General features: G+C 43.7%; 1 protein-coding gene and 1 long non-coding RNA gene across 2 annotated transcripts in view; one reads left to right on the top strand and one right to left on the bottom strand.

The window, feature by feature from the left end:
- LOC115201302 (zinc finger protein 14) overlaps positions 1 to 9,849 on the top strand; it is a 33,054-nt gene extending 23,205 nt beyond the window's left edge. Inside the window, exons 2-7 of the mRNA XM_029764818.1 lie at positions 2,505 to 2,707; positions 2,818 to 2,919; positions 3,074 to 3,169; positions 5,835 to 5,945; positions 6,051 to 6,174; positions 6,280 to 9,849. Of these exons, the coding sequence (XP_029620678.1) occupies positions 2,505 to 2,707; positions 2,818 to 2,919; positions 3,074 to 3,169; positions 5,835 to 5,945; positions 6,051 to 6,174; positions 6,280 to 8,759 (3,116 nt within the window). The 3' untranslated portion in view covers positions 8,760 to 9,849. The remainder of the gene's footprint in view (positions 1 to 2,504; positions 2,708 to 2,817; positions 2,920 to 3,073; positions 3,170 to 5,834; positions 5,946 to 6,050; positions 6,175 to 6,279) is intronic.
- Positions 9,850 to 10,279: 430 nt separating this feature from the next.
- LOC115201304 (uncharacterized) lies at positions 10,280 to 16,161 on the bottom strand. The gene is made up of 3 exons (XR_003879727.1): positions 16,122 to 16,161; positions 10,636 to 10,756; positions 10,280 to 10,451 (listed from the first exon to the last, which is right to left on the bottom strand). It is a non-coding gene; the product is annotated as an uncharacterized LOC115201304 (long non-coding RNA).
- Positions 16,162 to 16,524: the final 363 nt, after the last annotated feature.

Below are 16,524 nucleotides of genomic sequence, written 5' to 3'. Positions count from 1 at the left end.
GTTATGGTGTGGGGACGCTTTGCCGGTGACGCTGTCTGTGATTTTATTTAGAATTCAAGGCACACTTAACCAGCATTGCTACTACAGTATTCTGCAGCGATACGCCATCCCATCTGGTTTAGGCTTCATTTGTTTTTCAATGGGACAATGACCCAAAACACACCTTCAGCTGTGTAAGGGCTATTTGACCAAGAAGTAGAGTGATGGAGTGCTGCATCAGATGACCTGGCCTCCACAATCACCTGACCTCAACCCAACTGAGATGGTTTGGGATGAGTTGGACCGAAGAGTGATGGAAAAGCAGCCAGCAAGTGCTCAGCATATGTGGGAACTCCTTCAAAACTGTTGGAAAAGCATTCCAGGTGAAGCATTCAAGGCAAAGGGTGGCTACTTTGAAGAATCTGAAATATAAGATTTTTATTTGTGTAACACTGTTTTGGTTACTACATGATTCCTTATGTGTTATTTCATAGTTTTGATGTCTTCACTATTTTTCTACAATGTAGAACATTTTAATAAAAAAAGAAAAACCCTTGAATGAGTAGGTGTGTCCAAACTTACGACTGGTATTGTGTGTGTATATTATAACAAAATATATTGGGGATTGGAAATGATGCAATTACAATGATGGAAGCTACAATCTATGTGTGCTATTAAAGTTGATCTACACCCCCCAAAATTTGTTTAGTACAACTTTGGATTTCACCTCCCCATCTTGAAATCAAATGGTTTTGACCGTTTGGAAGTTGAGCTTCTTTTCACCTCCCGCTTTGGCCATGCAGTGCACCTTGAAAAAGTGATTCCTCATCATGAAATTATCAACTTTACCCTGTTTATCTAAAAATGACCGTATACACTTTTGTATAAAGCAAAACTTGTCGATGGTGAACCTGAACAGTTGAAATCAAATCTATTGTAAGCTCCTTTTCAGCAGGTAGGCTATAGCTAGATGAGAATGGTCTCTGGTAGCTGACTTTTATTCTGGTAAAACACAATTTAACAGCACCAAGATAACAATTGCAGCGTTCAAAACAACGAACTCTGGGGAGAAAAAAAAAATTGCTCCGACGGGAAAAATCGTCGGCCATTCGACTCGGAATTCCAAGTCAACTCTGGTATATTTCTAGAGATCAGACTTTCTGACCTGAAGATTACTAACATCATGATTTGACCTTGTATTTTTCCCAGTTCTCATTTGTCTTGAAAGCACCCCAAAATCTAGAAAATGACATGGGTCAGTCAACTAATAAAACCTAATATAATGCAAAACATTGTAGTATTTGAGTGCTGAAGGTGCCATGCAGATGATCAGGCTGTCTCCATTTTGTTGGGCATAGTGCGCAGTTTGACTATGTTACTGATATTCCCTAGGGTTGTTCGGCATGCAAAATGATATGTAGATCACTGACTATCAACACCGTTATATGTTTAGTTTGACACTGAAGGAAAGGGTGCATGAGTTGTCGCAAAATATTTAGTATTTTTGTAAGGTAGGTGGGAAACTTATGTCAGCAAAACCTTTTAGTGGATCGTAACGCTTGAATACATTTTTCTGACTGACGCAGGCTACATTTGGATTGGTTGTGGGGTCCGTGGACCGACGCAGTACTCTCAAACATTTGCATTGGGAATCGATGTGTATTGGCGAATCGTTACAGCTCTAACGAGTGGACATGTTTCTAATGTTTGAGGCTATTGATGCCACAAATATATTGACACAACAAATACTACTAATGGATACATCTGGGTCTAAGGAGATGCACTATGTAATGTTTGACTTTTTTTTTTTTTTTTTGGACCTATACAGGATGCGATTTAGGAAACTTGTTTTTCCAATGTTGGGTCTCAGGGTTAAGGTGGACAGTGCAGGGCGGGATATTGCTGGGAAAACTTACCTCAATCCAGAGATGGAAGATGTCGCTGTCCTCCTAATTATCCTAAATTGAAGATTGAAATACTGCTAGTTTGGAATTAAACTGCCTTTTTCATCCTCATGCTAGGTAGCAGAAGCCACAGCAGCCATTTTGGAATGGCACATATAACGTTGTGCTGAACAACAAAGGAGCCTGATTGTCTGACTATCCTTTGTTGCTCAACGCAACGTGTCATTCCAAATTAGCTGCCGTGGCTTCTGCTACCTAGCATGAGGACAAAGGCAGTTTAAATAAAAACTAGCAGTATTTCAATCTTCTTGATATATCATTTTGGGTAATAGGATAATTAGGAGGTCAGCGACATCTTTCATCTCTGGATGAGGTACGTTTTCTCAGCCATATCCCGCGCCGGCTCCACACTACCCTCATTTAGGCAGCCGAGCGTTCCGACCTGAAAGTTTGTATTTACTGCCTGAATCTCAGGTCAGAACGATCTGGCTAGTATTGGCTCAAACACATTTTCTTTTTACCACTAGCACCCATTTTTGCATTGTTCACCCCTGAACGTAACTGAATCAGTTGTAACAAAAGGCATTGCTGTCCTCATCAAAACCAAATTCTCTATTTCAGTTCCACCTCTTCCTCTCCCTGCTCTGCGCCTCATGGTCCCACCACTGCGCTTGGTCTCAGCAGCCATCTGGCAAACAATCCAGCAGAGACGCGTGATGGATTATGGGATGCTGGAGGAGTTTGTTACCATGGTCACAGATGTGGTTCCAGAGCTTCTGAATGACAGTCAGAGGGCCCAACTTATTCTGGGTCTTCGAGCACGGGTGAGAGGGAGGGACGGAACTAGTGCTCATGTGGGGAAAGATGAGATTAACATTTTTAGTCATGTATGTCTTCCCTTCTACATTTTCTGACTGGTTTGGTCTGCTTTCAGCTGGTCCTGGAGTTGTGTCTCTCGAAGCCGTTCACAGACCTCCAGACCATTCAGCCACACCTGGACAGGATACAGACCCTTACACCTCTCTGGGGGACACAAGTGAGCTCCTCACGGGCAGAGAATCTGCTAATGTCTGTCAGTCATAAATATTTCTGATATGACTGATCCATTATGTCAAAAACATATGCAGCCTAAATGAAAAGCTATCAGGATGTCCTGATTTTAAGGCAACATTTTATATTCTGTGTTTAAGGCGACTGATGCAGAGGTGGGATTATCTGAATCCAACTTCCTGGGGCTGGTTCAAACCCTTCTGAAAGACCCAAGTGAGAGGGAACATTTCTTCCAGGTCAGTGGGTATGGAATAGTTGTGGGTCATTTCCATGTGACTGCTGTGTGTTTCCACAAATGAAAAATCTCAGGAGATTATTTAATAGATAGCTCATATTCCTTTACTCATGAGTAAAGATATCATCCTGACCAACCTGCCCTCTAAATACACCTCTGCTGTCTTCAACCAGGATCTCAGCGATCACTGAGGGTCCGCAGTCAAACGACCACCCCTCATCACTGTCAAACGCTCCCTAAAACACTTCAGCGAGAAGGCCTTTCTAATCGACCTGGCCCGGGTATCCTGGAAGGATATTGACCTCATTCCATCAGTAGAGGATGCCTGATTATTCTTTAAAAGTGCTTTCCTCACCATCTTAAATAAGCATGCCCCATTCAAAAAATGTAGAACTAAGAACAGATGGTTCACTCCAGACTTGACTGCTCTTGACCAGCACAAAAACATCCTGTGGCGTACTGCATTAGCATCGAATAGCCTCCGCGATATGCAACTTTTCAGGGAAGTTAGGAACCAATATACACATTCAGTTAGGAAAGCAAAGGCTAGCTTTTTCAAATGGAAATTTGCATCCTGTAGCACAAACTCCAAAAAGTTCTCAGTCACTGTAAAGTCCATTGAGAATAAGAGCACCTCCTCCCAGCTGCCCACTGCACTGAGGCTAGGAAACACAGGCACCACTGATAAATCTACGATAATCGAGAATTTCAATAAGCATTTTTCTACGGCTGGCCATGCTTTCCCCCTGCCTCCCCCATTTCACCTACACCCAAATCCAGAAAGCTGATGTTCTGAAAGAGCTGCAAAATCTGTACCCCTACAAATCAGCTGGGCTAGACAATCTGGACCTTCTCTTTCTAAAAGTATCCGCCGCAATTGTTGCAACCCCTATTACTAGCCTGTTCAACCTCTTTCGTATCGTCTGAGATCCCTAAAGATTGGAAAGCTGCCACGGTCATCCCCCCTCTCAAAGGGGGAGACACTCTAGACCCAAATTTTTAGACCTATATCCATCCTGCCCTGCCTTAAGTCTTCGAAAGACAAGTTAACAAACAGATCACCGACCATTTCGAATTCCACCGTACCTTCGCCGCTATGCAATCTGGTAACGAACTGGTAACCTTAACTGGTCACCTTAACCACACTCAAGTCCTAAACGATATCATAACCGCCATCGACAAAAGACAATACTGTGCAGCCGTATTCCTCGACCTGACCAAGGCTTTCGACTCTGTCAATCACCGCATTCTTATCGGCAGACTCAACAGCCTTGGTTTCTCAAACGACTGCCTCGCCTGGTTCACCAACTACTTCTCAGAGTTCAGTGTGTCAAATTGGAGGGCCTGTTGTCCGGACATCTTGCAGTCTCTATGGGGGTGCCACAGGGTTCAATTCTTGGGACGACTCTTTTCTCTGTATACATCATGATGTCGCTCTTGCTCCTGGTGATTCTCTGAACTACCTCTACGCAGACGACACCATTCTGTATACTTCTGGCCCTTCTTTGGACACTGTGTTAACAAACCTCCAGACGAGCTTGAATGCCATACAACGCTCCTTCTGTAGCTTCCAACTGCTTTTAAATGCAAGTAAAACTAAATGCATGCTCTTCAACCGATCGCTACTCGCCCGTCTAGCATCATTACTCTGGATGGTTCTGACTTAGAATATGTGGACAACTACAAATACCTAGGTGTCTGGTTAAACTGTAAACTCTCCTTCCAGACTCACATTAAGCATCTCCAATCCAAAATTAAATCTAGAATCGGCTTCCTATTTCGCAACAAAGCATCTTTCACTCATGCTGCCAAACATACCCTCGTAAAACTGACTATCCTACCGATCCTTGACTTTGGTGACGTCATTTACAAAATAGCCTCCAACTCTCTACTCAGACTATATCCAATTTTCTATCACAGTGCCATCCGTTTCGTCACCAAAGCCCCATATACTACCCACCACTACCCACCCATATACTACCCACCACTCTCGTTGGCTGGCCCTCGCTTCATATTCGTCGCCAAACCCACTGGCTCCAGGTTATCTAAGTCTTTGCACGGTAAAGCCCCGCCTTATCTCAGCTCACTGGTCACCATAGCAGCACACGCTCCAGCAGGTTTATTTCACTGGTCATCCCCAAAGCCAACTCCTTTGGCCGCCTTTCTTTCCAGTTCTCTGCTGCCAATGACTGGAACGAATTGCAAAAATCACTGACGCTGAAGACTCATATCTCCCTCACTAACTTTAAGCATCAGCTGTCAGAGCAGCTTACCGATCATTGCACCTGTACACAGCCCATCTGTAAAAAGCCCACCCAACTACCTCATCCCCATGTTATTTATTTTTTGCTCCTTTGCACCCCATTATCTCTACTTGCACATCTATCACTCGTGTTTAATTGCTAAATTGTAATTATTTCGGCACTATGGCCTATTATTGCCATACCTCCCTAATCTTACTACATTTGCACACACTGTATATATACTTTTCTGTTGTGTTATTGACTGTACGTTTGTTTATCCCATGTGCAACTCTGTTGTTTTTTTGTCGCACTGCGTTGCTTTATCTTGACCAGGTCACAATTGTAAATGAGAACTTGTTCTCAACTGGCCTACCTGGTTAAATAAAGGTGAAATAATAACATTTTTAAAAAACAATTTTTTAGGATGTTTTTCCTGTGGAATTTGGTCCCAGTTATGATGCAGCCATACAGAAACTCATGTGGCAATTCCTTTCGAGACTGGAGAAGCTACTTCCTGTGTCAAACTTCCAACAGGTATTAGTGGAAATACAATTACATAGAGGAACCATGGACTTGACACTTACGCAATTGTGAATTCTACCTATATTCCTTCAAACTCTGTATTCCTCATTGTGTCAGGTTGCCTTGCTGCTCAGCGACTCCCCCTCTGTTCTGGAGGAATGTGTTGAGTCCATATCTCACCCTCAGCAGCTGAAAACCCTGCTTCAGTACCACAGAGACCTCGGCCAGCTGGACAACCATGGTAAGCAATTTCACAGGACCCGTGTATATGTTGGCTTTTCTTCTGTAGGGACAAAAACATTTTCACTATACAAAGTTTATTTCATTTATCCTCTTCCCTTTCTAGATACTCTGTCTTCTTCCGATGGGGACTGCATTCTCTCAGCTCTCTGTCTCCCTCCAGTAGAAAGGGTGGTGATTGCAACCGAACAGACAGATTCAGAAACACACGTATCATCCTTGAACGTCTTTATTGATACATTCACCAAAGAGTTGGAGGTGGACTCTGCAACACTGGCAAAGTTCACAGAGATGGAACCCGGGACAAGTATGGATGTAATAGAAGAGGAGAGGGTGGAATGTAAGAGAAAGGAAAAAGCATCCTCAGTTATTAATGATGAGGAAGAGGATAATTCAGAGTTTGCTGAGACTGAAGAGTTAGAACCAGTGTATGAAACGGTGTTGGTTTTAGGGGAAGATGGGAAGATGGCGCCGTTAGTCAAAACCAATAAACTCAAAGGGCTCAAAAGAGACAGTAATGAGGCCAGTGGCATGCCTGATGGAGAAAAACACCGAACATCTAGCCCTCCACAAATGAAAAGCATAGACGTATCTGATACGATCATATCCTCCATGCTTCACAAGCCCTCAGTGGAGCTACAAAGGATTGACACCGCTAACCTGACGCCCTTAAAACCAGTGAGAAGAAACAGGGGGCGCAAGATGAAGACATTGCTAGCACGAGAATTGAAGCAAACCAAAACTGAATTTTCAGAACAGAAAAAACGTGCCTGCAAGAGAGTTAAAACACCCCAAAACCCCAATATGTGCACAGTGTGTGGACGTGTCTTATCCCGCTTTTCAGACATGAAAAAGCACATGCAAACCCATAAGAACGGTCGCACCTATCAGTGTCGCAATTGTCAGAAGACTTTCAAGCACTTGTACACTTTGCAAACTCACAGAAAGTCATGTCTGTTTGGAACTGGGCAACAAGAGGAGGTTCCCTGTGGAGAGGGCACTAGTGCTCCGTTTACTATGTGTGAGGCAGAATTCGCACAATCCTCAATAGACCGTAGAACGTGCAAGGTGTGCGGCAAGATTGTGCATCGCATTGGATACTTGAGTACCCACATGAAGATTCACTCTGCGAATCGTCACTATTCACTCGGAGAAGAGAAAGCAGTCCAGAAAGCGTCACCTGAGGGAGAAGACACAGAGCCGTCCAGTGGTGTTACTCTTGAGGCAACACTTGAGGACAGTGACTCATCCTCCACCGGTACTCCCCAGGACCCATCTTACGACCCAGAACTCAGCCAGATCAAAATACCAAAGTGCTCCAGCACAGCAAAGAAGTCAAACCGAAAAACCTTCCAAAAACCAAAACATATGTGCCGTATTTGTGGTAAATACGTGACTGCTGGAGCCTTTGAGTATCACATGAGAACTCACTCAGGTGAGCGCCCTTTCTCCTGCCCTCATCCTCAGTGTGGGATGAAGTTCATACACAGCGGAGGTTTGAGGGTCCATCTCAGACGTTATTGCAAGGTTCGGACAGTTGACGCTGCTGAGCTCGACAGCTTCAACATACGTTTTGAGTGTGACAAATGTGAGAAGACATTCACGATCCAATCAAAACTGAGGAAACACAAACTTATCCACGGCCCGCTCTACTGCACAGGGTGCAGGAAGGTATTGCCTGACTTAGAAACTTTAACCAGACACAAGCTTTGGCACAGGCCCGTTCAGTGCAGCATGTGTGAGGAGAGCTTCATGCTCACAAACCTCAGAACACACTATCTGGATGTCCATAAGTTCAGCGGACCATTCGTCTGCACCCACTGTCCGAAAAGCTACAAGAAGTTCCATTCCCTCATCAAACACGAGATGGTTCACACCGGGAACCTCCCCTTACAGTGCTCCCAGTGTCCAAAGAGATTCATCTACAATTATGACCTAGTCGAACACGAGAAAAGGCACTCTGACGACAGGCCTTGTCTCTGCTGGGAGTGTGGCAAGGCCTTCTGTACCAACATTGACCTGAAACAACACATGCAGAATAGCCATGGTGAAAAATCCACAGAGTGTCGTTTCCCGTGTCGCCATTGTGGGAAACCCTTCAGGCTTAGTAATTCCCGTGCGAACCACGAGAAGACTAAGCATGGCGGGGTGCGTTACCCGTGTACATACTGTGGCAAGCAGTTTGTTTGTGCAAATGCATTGAAAAGGCATGATCTGATTCACACGGGGGAGAGACCTTTTAAATGCAATCATAAGAGTTGTGATAAGGCTTTCAGGTCGAGAGCTGAACTGAGGATACACATGAGATACCATACTGGAGAGCGGCCATTCAAGTGCAACGTCTGTGGAAAGGGCTTTGTTCAAGCCAATTATCTCACTACACACTACCGGACTCATACAGGGGAAAAGCCGTATTCATGTTCCCTCTGTGACAAAAGCTTTAACTACCATGACTCCCTGAAGAGACACATGTCTACACACTCAAACGAGAAGCCTTATAAATGCTTGGACTGTGGAAAAGCTTTCGAACGTAAAACTCTGTTGAATGTACATAAACGATCATGTACATCATTATTGAAATGTTAATCCCTCTTGTGCTTTAATGTAACAAGATGTACATTTGATAAGATTGTGGCCTGAGTGCATTTCCCACTTTATTTTTGTAATTTTTTGTTGTGGCCAGTCAATAAAATGTTTCCCCTTTTCATATAACTACAAATGAGAGAAAAGTATAAGTGAAACGTAGAATAAAATACTTTTATGGTTTTGTGTATGAATAACACTGTTCTTTCAGTCTCTCTCCTTGTCTCAACCTGGTTAGCCATTTCACATCAGCTACTGTTGCCAAAAGGCTGGCAAATGGCGATTTTTGAGTTGTTTCATCTTACCGTCCAAAAGGAATCTATGCAGCCGGCTCTACACCTATATCCCCACGGACTGGTTCGTATGTAAAACATTCTCAATTCAGGCTGCAAAGGTGTAGATTTCCTTAACTCGATTTAATAGTGAAAATATGGAGACTTTCTTGATTAAACACCATTTTCCACCACCATGCTAGAGTGGCTAAATGCTAGTCCCAGATGTTGTGTATCACATTCAGCCAATCAGGTTGCAGCACTCTGTTTACACAATGTCAGGAAATAGCATTAGCAGGTGGGAAATTGAGTTTCGTAATGAAAGTATGCATATATTCTATTTTTTCACCTTCTCGCCATTAGATCGAGTAAATGAGGAAATCCATACCTTTGCAGCCTGAATGGAGAATGTTTTATGTACAAACCAGTCCACGGAATATGAGTGTACTGGTTGCATAAATTCCCTTTGGATGATAAGATGAAACGACTCAAAATCGCTATCTGCCAGCCTTTGGGCTATAGATTGTTTTTGTGACGATGTTAGCTAAACCATGTGGGTGCTTCCATGGGGCAGAAGTCAACGTGTTGTGATTCTAGATTCCTAGCAAGAATGACAAACTGCCATGTGGGTTGTTGTAAGTGACTCGTTTCATCTTGTTATTGATACCATGTCTTGTTTTGACTGATTTCATATCAATGCTAATATGGCTAGAATTAGCTAGCTAGCTAATCAACAATTGTAGTGATATGAGAGAAGTGCTTATTGTGCAAATGCTTTCAATAAACATTAGAGATGTAATCTACATTTCATGTCAACATTCTAAGCCAACCCTATCTGTTTTGCCCCATATTGCGCACAAGTCGGTCTTGTTGCTAAACAACCAATCCGTCTATGGCTACATATGCGCACACATCCCTGTCTAGGTCTTTAGTAATCACATTTATGGTGTCAAATCCAATTCAAAAGTTGAACACGCACAAAATGGCGTGTGAGCAAGATGAAACATCATTGCCTGACCATCGACAGAGAATAAATATGATCAAGCGAGCAGAGGTGTCCTGCGAGTACGCAAGCCAGCTGAGAGTGCAAATTAAACTTGAGAGCTTGCAAGTGTGACTGAGCGAGCAGAACATTGTCACAGATCAACAACAAAAAAATGTTAAATTCCACCTAAAACAATGACATGAGCACTGTCCCAATTAATCTCTGCTCAACTCCTCACTACTCGCATCTCCTCAACTCATTGGAGGAGGTCTGAGGCGAGGAACCTAGGGTCGTCTCCAATGGGGTTTTAGAAGGAAACGCAATGGTCAGTCCTTGTATCCATAGCTCTCTATGAATTTGAGTGGTTACATTTCTCCAGCCCCATCCCTCAGATCAAATGAAGATCTCCAGGTTCTTCAAGTGGGGCATCCACATAATCTTTTGAGGGCAGAACAAACAGGAGATGGAATAAGATTTAATATGGAGTTGAAATCCAAATTTAGAGTCCTTGTACAATCCATAGATATTGGTCAAAAGGAGGGCACTGGAGTTAGAGGAAGGTGGAGCAATACATACAGTATGTGCTGAGTTGTGTAAGGCCTAAAATGAGTTGGTGACTCACTGGTCCAAACTTGGTGTTCTCTGCCTCATTGGTGTTTTGGTCCAGGGCGATGAAGTAGAAGCCTGACTCCACCTGGTCAAACATTGTTCTCTCAACACAATGACTGGTCTCCTGAAAACAACTGGAGTGAGCGGGATGAAAACAAGATGTCAGGAAATGTCACAGACAGAGTTCAATTGGAGTTGACATGTTTTAACATCTTAATGTTGCATTCAAGGTAACAGTCCAAGACTGCTATGGCTGTATCAAGAGGCAACTAGATAATAATTTAGCCAAATAAATGATGACACACGTGGGACTGGATTCAGCCGAGCTGTAGGGCAATTCCACGATAACATGCTGAAGCTCAGATTTTTTTTTCTTTAAAATCTGTCAAACAACCCCCCCCCACCACCCCACTCCCCTGTATCTCTCACAGAAATACTTTCCATGATCTCGCTCTGCTCTGATACAAAGTAAAACAACAGAGGGAGAGGCTTTTGGCACAAATGCATCAGCCATCACTGGAGAGCGAGCTGCACATTGAGTCAGTGAAACAAAAGCATTTTTAGGATTATAATTTCCTCATTGTATCCTACAATACGTGTCGCCACACAGCAAAGGCTATTGATGGATTCAAGTCAAGGTCGTTTTTAATTGAGCTCAGATTCTGTGTCAAAGTAGCCTGTGAGGTACTGCACTGACACAAATGACAGATTGGTTGGAAAATGTATAATAAAAAGATTGTGGGAGCTCTACTGTTAGATTTCAGTGTACCCTTTGATATTATTGACCATAACCTGTTGTTGAGAAAACGTATACTACCGTTGAAAAGTTTGGGGTCACTAAGAAATGTCCTTGTTTTTGAAAGAAAATTTAAAAAAAATTGTACATTAAAATAACATCAAATTGATCAGAAATACAGTGTAGACATTGTTAATGTTGTAAATGACTATTGTAGCTGGAAATGGCTGATTTTTTATGAAATATCTACATAGGCGTACAGATGCCCATTATCAGCAACCATCACTCCTGTTTTCCAATGGCGCGTTGTTAGCTAATCCAAGTTTATCATTTTTAAAAGGCTAATTGATCATTAGAAAACCCTTTTGTAATTATGTTAGCACAGCTAAAAACTGTTGTACTGATTTAAAGAAGCAATTCAACTGGCCTTTTAGAGTAGTTGAGTATCTGTAGCATCAGCATTTGGGGGTTCGATTACAGGCTCAAAATGGCCAGAAACAAAGACCTTTCTTCTGAAACTCGTCAATCTATTCTTGTTCTGAGAAATGAAGGCTATTCCATGTGAGAAATTGCCAAGAAACTGAAGATCTCATACAACGCTGTGTACTACTCCCTTCAGAACAGCGCAAACTGTGTCTAACCAGAATAGAAAGAGGAGTGTCTAGTGTGAGGAACAGAAGCTTCACAAGTCCTCAACTGGCAGCTTCATTAAATAGTACCCGCAAAACACCAGTCTCAACGTCAACAGTTTAGAAGCGACTCCGAGATGCTGGCCTTCATCCCTGTCATTCACAGGAGAAAAAGATGGCGATATCAAGGACAAAGGTAAGGATCTGGCAGCGAGTGGATAATTTGCCTTTACCATTGGTCCTAATTGTCACACCCTGATCTGTTTCACCTGTCTTGTGCATATCTCTTCCCCCCCACCAGGTGTCTCCCATTTGTTCCTGTTATTCCCTGTGTATTTATACCGGTGTCCTCTGTTGCCAGTTTGTTTTGTCAAGTCAACCAGTGTATTTTTCTGTGCTCCTGGTTTTCCCTAGTCTCTGTTTTTCTAGTCCTCCTGGTTCTGACCCTTTGCCTGTCCTGACACTGTACCCGCCTGCCTGACCATTCAGCCTGCCCTGATCTCGAGCCTGCCTGCCACCCTGTAACTTCTGGACTCTGACCTGGTTTATGAACTTCTGCCTGTCCTCAACCTGCCTCTTGCCCGCCCCTAGTTTTTCAATAAATAGCAGAGGCTCGAACCATCTGCCTCCGGTGTCTGCATCTGTCTCTCGCTCTGCGTCGTTATACTATTAGCCAACGTACAATAATTGGATAATAAAATGGACGAACTACAAGCACGTATATCCTACCAATGAGACATTAACTGTAGTATCTTATGTTTCACCGAGTCGTGGCTGAACGATGACATGCATAACATACAGCTGGCGGGTTATGCACTGTATCGGAAGGATAGAACAGTAGCCTCTGGTAAGACAAGGAGTGTCGGTCTATGTATATTTGTAAACAACAGCTGGTGCACGATATCTAAAGAAGTCTTGAGGTTTTGCTCGCCTGAGGTAGAGTATCTCATGATAAGCTGTAGACCACACTATTTACCAAGAGTTTTCATTTATATTCTTCGTAGCTGTCTATTTACCACCACAAATCGATGCTGGTATTAAGACCACACTCAATGACCTGTGTACGGCCGTAAGCAAACAGGAAAATGCTCATCCAGAGGCGTTTTACCTAATTTCTACCAGCATGTTAAATGTGCAACCAGAGGGGGTAAAAAAACTCGAAACCACTTTACTCTACACACAGAGACGCATACAAAGCTCTCCCTCGCCCTCCATTTTGGCAAATCTGACCATAATTCTATCCTCATTATTCCCGCTTACAAGCAAAAACTAAAGCAGGAAGCACTAGTGGCTCGGTCAATAAAAAAGTGGTCAGATGAAGCCGATGCTAAGCTACAGGACTGTCTTGCTAGCACAGACTGGAATATGTTCCGGGATTCTTCCAATGGCATTGAGTACACCACATCAGTCACTGGCTTCATCAATAAGTGCATCGATGACATTGTCCCACAGTGACCGTATGTACATACCTCAACCAGAAGCCATGGATTACAGGCAACATCCGCACTGAGCTAAAGGCTAGAGCTGTCGCTTTCAAGGAGCGGGACTCTAACCTGGAGGCTTATAAGAAATCTCGCTATTCCCTCCAGCGAACCATCAAACAGGTAAAGCGTCAATACAGGACTAAGATCGAATTGTACTACACCGACTCTGACGCTCGTTGGATGTGACAGGGCTTGCAAACTATTATAGACCACAAATGGAAGCACAGCCGTGAGCTGCCTGGTGACCTGAGCCTACCAGACGAGCTAAATTACTTCTATGCTTGCTTTGAGGCAAGTAACACTGAAAAATGCATGAGAGTATCACCTGTTCCGGACGACTGTGATCACGCTCTCCGCAGCCGATGTAAGACCTTCAAACAGGTCAACATTTACAAGGCCACAGGGCCAGACGGATTACCAGGACGTGTACTCTGAGCATGCGCTGGCCATCTGGCAAGTGTCTTCACTGACATTTTCAACCTCTCCCTGTCCCAGTCTGTAATACCAACATGTTTCAAGCAGACCACCATAGTGTTCTTGGGCACAGGGACTAAGATATCCTGCCTAAATGGCTACTGACCCGTAGCACTCACTTCTGTAGCCATGAAGTGCTTTGAAAGGCTGGTCATGGTCCACAGCAACACCATTATCCCAGAAACCCTAGACCCACTCCAATTTGCATACTGCCCCAACAGATCCACAGATGGTACAATCTCTATTGCACTCCACACTGCCCTTTCCCACCTGGACAAAAGGAACACCTAATGTGAGAATGCTATTCATTGACTACAACTCAGTGTTCGACACCATATTGCCCCCCCAAAGCTCATCACTAAGCTAAGGACCTTGGGACAAAACACCTCCCTCTGCAACTGGATCCTGGACTTCCTGATGGGCCGCCCCCAGGTGGTAAAGTAGGTAACACATTCGCCATGCTAATCCTCAACACGAGGGCACCTCAGGGGTGCGTGCTCAGTCCCCTCCTGTACTCCCTGTTCACTCATGACTGCACGGCCAGGCATGACTCCAACACCATCATTAAATTTGCCGATGACACAACAGTGGTCAGCCTGATCATCGACAACGATGAGACAGCCTATAGGGAGGACCGAGAGCTGGCTGTGTGGTGCCAGGACAACAACCTCTCCCTCAATCTGATCAAGACAAAGGAGAGGATTGTGGACTACAGGAAAAGGAGGGCCGAGCATGCCCCCATTATCATCGGCGGGGCTGTAGTGGAGCAGGTCGAGAGCTTCAAGTTCCTCATGGGCCCTCAGATCCTCAAAGTTCTACAGCTGCACCATCGAGAGAATCCTGACTGGATGCATCACTGCCTGGTATGGCAACTGCTTGGCCTCCGACCGCAAGGCACTACAGAGGGTAGTGCGTACGGCCCAGTACATCACTGGGGCCAAGCTTCCTGCCATCCAGGACCTCTATACCAGGCGATGTCAGAGGAAGGCCCTAAAAATTGTCAAGACTCCAGCCACCCTAGTCATAGACAATCACTGACCCCCCCTTTCCTGTCTGTTCTCACCCTCATCTGCCACTCAGTCATGCTGGTCTTCAAAGTCCTCCTCCTTTACTAAACCCTGGCATCCTTGACTTCACTACAATGTTCTTAGTTAAACCAGAGACGGTATAGAAAACAAAACCACAGTAGCTAGTTAGCCATTCTTTGTCAGCCATTGTTCACCTTTCACCGTACTCTTTCATCTCTCTGGTCAAAAATCTGGTTAGAGAGCAGTGAAGCTGTGATTGGTCCAAAAACCTAACCAATTGTGTTATAGTAGACTGCTACAGGCAATATTCTTTGGCTAGAATTAACCCCTATTATAAAATTAGAGTAAGCTGTTGCGAGAGCAAATGGATTTTGGAGACCAAATTGGTTAATTGGTGTGAGAGGGAGAAAAGACATCAGTGTGTGGACGTGGAGTATTTAAATGTGCAGTCATTTCTGAGTCTTGACATGTAAGTATTTCTTTAGGCAAACAAAAATCTCTGCTTTCATTAATTTACTGCGTGTGGCAATGCAGTTCTGCTCACTCAAAGTCACACAAATTCTCTCCCTGTGCATTGGCTCCAACAATAAGTACCTTTTATCTTGTCTTGATTTAGCTGGAGGAAGTTATGAGCAATCCAAGTATTTAAATCACTAATACAGTCTTATTTATACGTGGAGATAAAATCCTCTGGTGACACAGAAATGTAAAGTTGTGTATTGTCTGTGTAGCAGTGAAAATCAATGTTGTGCTTTCTGATAGCGCTGCCAAGGGGTAACATATATAAACTGAACAGTACCGGACCCAAAATCTAACCTGTGATATGCATTTTGTTTGAGTTGTGTTCACCAAGGTTTACAAAATTTCAACTGGTTAAATAGTTCCTAAACCAATTTAGAACTGGACTGGAGAGGCCACCTCTCCAATCTGTCCAGAAGGACATCATGGTCAACGGTGTCGAATACAGCACTTAAAGACGAGTACAAGGACAGAGAGCTGTTTGGCATCTGCATTGGCCCTAAAATCATTTACCACATTTTGTTGTTACCACTCATAGTCAGGGGTGCAACTTTAGTTTTAGAAGTGGGGGGGGGGCATACATTATTATATATTTTTATTCCATCAGATAAACACTCCAAACAGCCTACCTGACCACTTGGAGGCGTCCGCATGGTCCTAAAGCACATCGTTGCCTCGTTTTGTATCACATTCAAATGATACAACTGGGGGGAACAAAAATGCAATTTCATTATGTGGGGGGGACATGTTCCCAGTGAAAGTTGCACCCCTACTCATAGTAATATATTCAGTGCGATTAAAAAGGTCTGGTTATCATAACATAATAACAACCCTCTTATCCACAATGTATTTAAAGAGTTTTACATCGTCTACATGTAACTCATCTCTGATTGTCTTTGTTTCCTCAGGGACCATCAATATCCGGGCCCAGCGCTCCATCCCGGTGCTGGTGTATGTGCAGGCGAAAAAACAGATTGGAGTTTTTCCACATACAGATGTTCATGGGATTAATCAACATATTCAATGATCTGA

The sequence above is a fragment of the Salmo trutta genome, chromosome 10 (genome assembly GCF_901001165.1).
Source record: "Salmo trutta chromosome 10, fSalTru1.1, whole genome shotgun sequence".
Taxonomy (NCBI): Eukaryota; Metazoa; Chordata; class Actinopteri; order Salmoniformes; family Salmonidae; genus Salmo; species Salmo trutta.
The sequence above is the reverse complement of the archived record's forward strand: the minus strand, read 5'-3'. Positions and strand labels throughout refer to the sequence as shown.